This window comes from Pseudomyrmex gracilis, unplaced genomic scaffold, assembly GCF_002006095.1.
Source record: "Pseudomyrmex gracilis isolate BER0280 unplaced genomic scaffold, ASM200609v1 scaffold_3994, whole genome shotgun sequence".
Lineage (NCBI taxonomy): Eukaryota > Metazoa > Arthropoda > Insecta > Hymenoptera > Formicidae > Pseudomyrmex > Pseudomyrmex gracilis.
Window position 1 is genome coordinate 1 of NW_018024578.1, and position 6,175 is coordinate 6,175.

At 48.5% G+C, this 6,175-nt stretch overlaps 1 protein-coding gene across 1 annotated transcript; it reads right to left on the minus strand.

The window, feature by feature from the left end:
- Positions 1 to 65: 65 nt before the first annotated feature.
- Positions 66 to 1,376, minus strand: LOC109863282. Its single transcript, XM_020443518.1, has one exon. It carries the CDS (start codon positions 1,374 to 1,376, stop codon positions 66 to 68), a length of 1,311 nt encoding a protein of 436 aa, XP_020299107.1.
- Positions 1,377 to 6,175: the final 4,799 nt, after the last annotated feature.

Here is a 6,175-nt window from a genome sequence, read left to right on the forward strand (position 1 = left end):
CCACCAAAGACTGACAATTTACATGACATATTTGTAAGTCCTCAAATTTGTATTCAACATGTGAATTATCCATAATTAATATTAGAAATTCTTTCCTTAATTTTGCTGCTCAATATCGGACATCTCTTTACATCAAAAGCAGAATGCGCATCATTGACTGTTGCATTTTTTACATTACGGCTACAATTGCAACATTTAGGAGACTGTTCCCTGTTATTGCATTCTTTTGTTTCATGTGGACCCGAGCAATGTCCACAAATGGATTCAGATTTGCAATTTTTAGCAATATGCCCGAAAGTAAGACATTTATAACATTGCAGTATCCTAATATGGTCTGCAAAACTGCAAGCAGAATATCTTAAAAATATCTTGTCGTTACGCAGCAATTTATNTCGAATCTCCGGTGCAACTTCCAATACACAACTTGTGTAATGCTTTCCAGTTTTAGGTTTATAAATATAAATTACTTTTATATCTACATCCGAAGTCACATCTCCATCTAGATTTTGCGCAATGAGCTCCTCTTTTATTTCCTTCGATGTCATTTCTACTGGAACACCATAAACAATAAGTCTCGGATTTATTTTAATATTTTCAATTACTCTCAGACCTTCCCTTGCCAAGCCAGGATTTGCCTTTATTTTATCTATGTTCGGAGAAAATGCTTCTATTCTGATTCCATTGTCACGTGTATTAGTTACCTTTTTAACTCTCAGTGCACAATCAGAAGGCTTTAAAATTTTACAAACCGCTTCCCTAGTTGTCTGCGATGAGTTATATTTTGTCATATTTTTTTCATCCGGCATAATCATGAAAGCCGTAGTTGCAGGAACTTCAAAGGCAGGGCCCCGAGAGATCTGCACTCTTGGCTGGTCTTTCGATGCAACAGATGCATATGTCCTATGCGCAGATACCGATGCATTAGTATGTGACGCGTTAGAGAAGCAAGTTTGCTTCTGACTCTCCTTTAAGCTACAGATGGCTGTCTTTAAATCTTCGATTCCATTGTCAACCGCCTCACGAGTTAATCTCTCCTCAAGTAAACAGGCAAGAGTCGTCGCTACCTCGAGAAATGCTTCCTTACAATACCTAAATGCTGACTCAAGTTGAGTTTTTTTATCAGCTGTTTCTTTGCTACTGGCTATTATTTTTATCATGGTATCATGATGCATATTTAATGACGCCTTTAAAACATTAATTCTGTTAATGCTAATAAAATCAATTTTATTTACGCCTACATCGGACACACCTGATGTGTTAGAAAACTCAGATGACGTAGATGTTTTTCTTCTCGATTCAGTTTTGTTGACGCTACCGCTCACAAGGCCACCGCTGTCAGTAACTTTGCTATTCGCCAGAATGTTCCCCTTCCTCATGTCGACGCATGTGCTAGAAGAACCAGCCAAACCGTCACCGACAGATTGAGAAAGCCACACGCGACTTCGGAAAAAATGATCCAGATCTCACCACTCTGAGGGGAGTGGTTCAGCGGCGAATTGGTTCAGTACCAACGGAGCACGACATCGCTTCGTTTCTCTCGGGCTCGCTCGAGAGAAAGTTCCGCGACGGTGGAGAGCGCTCCCTTTGGTCGGATGCGCGAAACGCGTGTGGGCGGAAGAGACGCGGGAGCTTCTTCTGGAGATATATATATCTTTGTTCGTGCGTCTAATTTATTCCGAGTGTGTATGTCGCGTAATTTATCATTCGGCCATTTTATTGTTATTTTTATTTTTTCTGACGTAGTTATTTCTTTTATTTTTATTTTGTTTGACTGCGGTTTTGTTATTATTTATTTTAATTTTTGACTTTTTCTTTATGTTATTTTTTTTTTTTTTTGATTTCTATATAATTTTATGCGGGCCCCCGAGTGTGAATGCCGCGAATTTCTTTATTGTATTTTATCCGAGTGTGAATGTCGCGTATTACTTTTGTATTTTAGTCGAGTGTGTATGCCGCGTTTATTTATTAATTCATTCATTAATTTAATTTTTATGCATGCGATATTTTGCTATTTTGAAGCATGCAGCAGAGTAGCTGGAAATTAGCCGCGCCGCAGCTCCCGGGTCCTTTATATTAGTTTAGGCACTGCGTGTGGCCCGGGAGCATATATACTTAGGTATAAATTAAACAATTGTGCGCACATTGTGAATATTGCCCCAGCCGGTTAGCTGGGGCGATATTTTATTCACAACCACCCGAACCGTGACGAGGGGGCGCATCTTACCCCTCACTGGAGACGGTAAGTATGTGCTCCCTCTCACGGGATTATTTGCGCCTCCTAGCCGGGGGAGCCATGTCCCCGGCCAATTTTTATTTTAACATATTGCGCGCGAGCGTGGGCGGCAGCTGCCGCCCTCACACTATTTTGTATTCCACCCCGAGGGAGCTTGTCCCCTCGGGGAACATTAGCTGGAAAATAAACAAAACGTTACTTTGTTCTTATCAGCTTAATATCTGATACAGACCGCAAAGCGGTCTCAGAATATTAAACTGATTTTTGGAACTGGACGGACGCCCGGAGCTTGCTCCGGCTCCGTCGCGGGTCATCCCGGTTTTGCAGTGCCGCCGGGTTTGGCCCAGCATTATTTAACACTAAACCAGTTCCAAAGATCAGTTTAATAAAACTGTTTTAGAGCCAATGAGGCTTTACCGGGACTAAAAAGCGATTTTCGAGAAATTCGTTTTCTCGAAAAAGTGGTTTTCGCGCGTTTTGTGTTTGTGTGTTCAGCGACTACTCAGGAGGCCCGGGGGAGGCGATACTTCTATTGTCCAGGAGAGGAGGACAGTATTTCGTGGAAAAGTGAGTTTCTTATTTTCGTTTCGGCTCCAGGATTAGGCTGCTCGTTCTTCGAAAAAGTGATTTTCCGGATAGGCGTGGTGAGACACCTGGCAGGATAATTGTTGCGTGTGCGCGTTTTATTTTTATTATTTTTGTCTATGTATTTATTTATTTATTAACTAGTGCGCGTCCGTTTATTATTTATTTTATTTTTATATTTTTTTATTTTTCGTGTCGCCTGCCAGGTGTAAATCTGTGTGTCTTCGATTGTGCTGTGTCATCTTCCTTTGTGTCGACAGGAGTTCTGTCCGTTACGGACAAAACTTTGAATAAATAAAATATAATTTGTAACACCTGCCTTCTTTTTTACTCCATCTTTTTTATACAGGTCCTGGTGCTGCTGCTGCGGGAGAGTGGGTGGAAATAATTTTAAATCTCTTTTATTTCTTTGACAAACTTTATTTTATTCTTTAACACATTGCTCTGTACACTTTTATTCATTTCACCCGTGTGCAGAGCGGCTTACGGTCGAAGAGATAACATTTTATATATTTTACACATTCTATTTTTCACTTCTGCCACCCACCTCTTGACACTATTATTAATAACATCACTTTTGCAGCAACTTCCATCTGCAGCACCTTGACAGGCTAGGTTAGGTGTAGTCGTTGAACTCCTGTCTTGTGTAGTACTCCTTCCGCTCGCCTATTTCTGGAAAAAATCATTTTACAGAGAATTATTGCACAGTGCCTGCAATAGGTGCCTGCCAAATTAATTAGTTAATTTATTTATACTTACCTGTTTACTTGTGTTATATATATACACGCTTCTGCTGACAGTCACCAGGCCGCATAACCTGTAAAACAAAGGGGGAGCATTATTGACATTTTCAGCGTTATAAATATTAAAAAGAGGGTTAATATATAGTAAGTTGGGATCGCGCGCTCCTCCCGATCCCAACCATATACAAATTATTGTTAAAAAATTAAAATTTACCCTCAATATTAACAAAAAGATTGCGGCTGGTGACACTCGTGTGCAGAGGCGTATCCGGCAGGCACATCGGGGTTTAGGTCGTTGCGTACATTCCACCCGTGCAACCTCGTCGTATCCGCACGCACCTGTCGAATAATTATTTTATTTTATTATTTATTATACTTACCTAATTGTTGTTGTCTGGTGGTAAATCCGCGTGACAGGTGCGTTGCTGTCGCCTACCGGGGCGACACCGAGCGGAGCAACCCCGAATCTCATTAAGGCGTATCCGCAAAATTTAAGGCGTATCCGCACAGGCACTGTGCCAAGCGTTCGGAAAATGTCCCTAGAGGCCAAGCATAGGGAAATAGTAATAGAGATCCCGCTTCCCGCGCACGAAGTTTGTCCTCGCTGCCACGGCAGCGACCAATTACGTCCCTCCGTGCGCGCGGGAACTTTCGCTGACCCGCCTCACCTTGCGAAACATCTCAAAAAGGACCACCCGGGGGATGCAATCGGTTATAAATGTGGATTCTGCGGGTACAGGGGGAAAACGAGGTACCCGCAGAAAGACGTAAAACTACATATAGAGAAGGTGCACCCCCAACCCCCGGTTGATAATGAGGCGGGTCAAAACAGATTATCTAGCGAACCTGGAGCCGCGCCATCTTCCGCGTCGTCAGCGGCCCCGACCACAGATAAAAATCCACCCTCGAAACGCAATCCCTCTGCGAACCCGCGGCAACCCGGCGCACGCGCCACCACCACCGCCACCAAGAGGGCCCGCCCAGCTTTAAGGACTCAACCCAGCGGGCTCTCTCCAACGACATCAACACCACCAACAGGACCATCCCCCACCTACGCAGCCGTCACAGCAGGAGAAGCAGCCGCCATCACCATGAAGCCGCCGAGAGCGACGGCTGCGGGGACGGTGCCCCAGCCGGGACCATCAAAAAGGGCCGTCCCGAAGAAGGCGTCGACGAGAAGAACTACTGCCGCGAGGAGAGAGTCGGTCGCGGAGTTATCTACCCCTTCGAGTGGGGGTAGTAACATCATCATCAGGAAAGCCGGCACCTCGTCGCTCGCGCGCCGCCTTCCCCCCCCCATCACCATCTTCCGCTGGAAGTTACACAGCAAGGGGGGGAGGAACATCTAGAACATCAAGATCGCCCGCCGCAACACCATCACCGCAGGAAGCCACCGGAATGCGGCGGGCTAACGGCGCGCCCAGCAGGAATTCCGGAGCTGCCAGACCGGTGCGTGCGCCCCCCCCACTCCCCGAAGGAGGGGCCAGCGAGGACATCAGCGGGGGGCGGCGCCAGCAAAAAGCCGTCCGCAAACAAATACAACTGGAGGGAGTCCCTCGACAGGCGGACGGCCACAAAGGCCCCGGTCGAGAAGAGCTCCGAGGCGACGAAGCGAAAATTCCCCCTGTCTCTGAGGCGAGACAGGGGGCTGGCGTCACGGGGGCTGCAGAGCGCCAGGGTCTCACCCGAGAAAAGCTCTGCAGCTATGCCGGCCCGTCCATTGTCCGGCAGTCCCGTGGCGTCGCGACCGGCAGCAGCGGCGTCGCCACTATCGGGGGAGGCCAGCAGCAGGGGGGTGACATTACCCCCCTTTGACATACCATCTCCTCCTCCGATACCAGCAGCGGGGGCACCGAGGGTCACGTCCAACATCCGAGTGACGGTGCCTCCCGCACTATTACAACAATATGTGCCGACGACTTCGCTGCCCGCGACCGTCACCACCACCACGGTGACAACAACGACGTGTGGGAGCCCCATTATGGCCACGGGTCTCCCACTGGGGGGGCGCAGGACACCAAGCCCCCCCTTGCCAGCGAGACGTCGGTCACCGCCGGTGGTGCAACAACGAACCGTCTGGTCGCCCGCACCCTACAACGATGGATTCTCCTTCGTGATGGGAGAGGGTGCGTGGGGCCAGACGAGGAAGAAGAAGACTCCACCCCACGAACACCCCGGGGTGGAGCAGCAGCAACAACAGCGGCAGCAGCAGCAGCAACAACAACGGAGGTCGACGCCACCAGCGAGGGATTGTGGGGTAGCAGAGGTCCTAAGCGGTGGTGAGTGGACCGTGAGTCGCGGGCGAAGAGCGGGGAGAAGACACTCCGCCACACCCCCCGCGAACAAGTTCCCGATTACAGCGCCGGCGGAGTCTGGGTCGCGGGCGACGCGTACCCCGCCACCCGTAACGTCGGCGAACTATCCCCCCCTTCCGTTGCCCAGGGGGGAACGGGACATTAGTCCCCCATTAGTAAAGGCTCGGAGCGAGCCAGCCGGGAGCCCCGGCGCCGGAACGCTGAACAATGTCAGCGTGCCCGCCGCCGGGGGCGTTCTCCCGTAAACACAAATCCCACGACCCTAGGACGTGTCGAGAGGGAGTTAGGGACGAGATCGC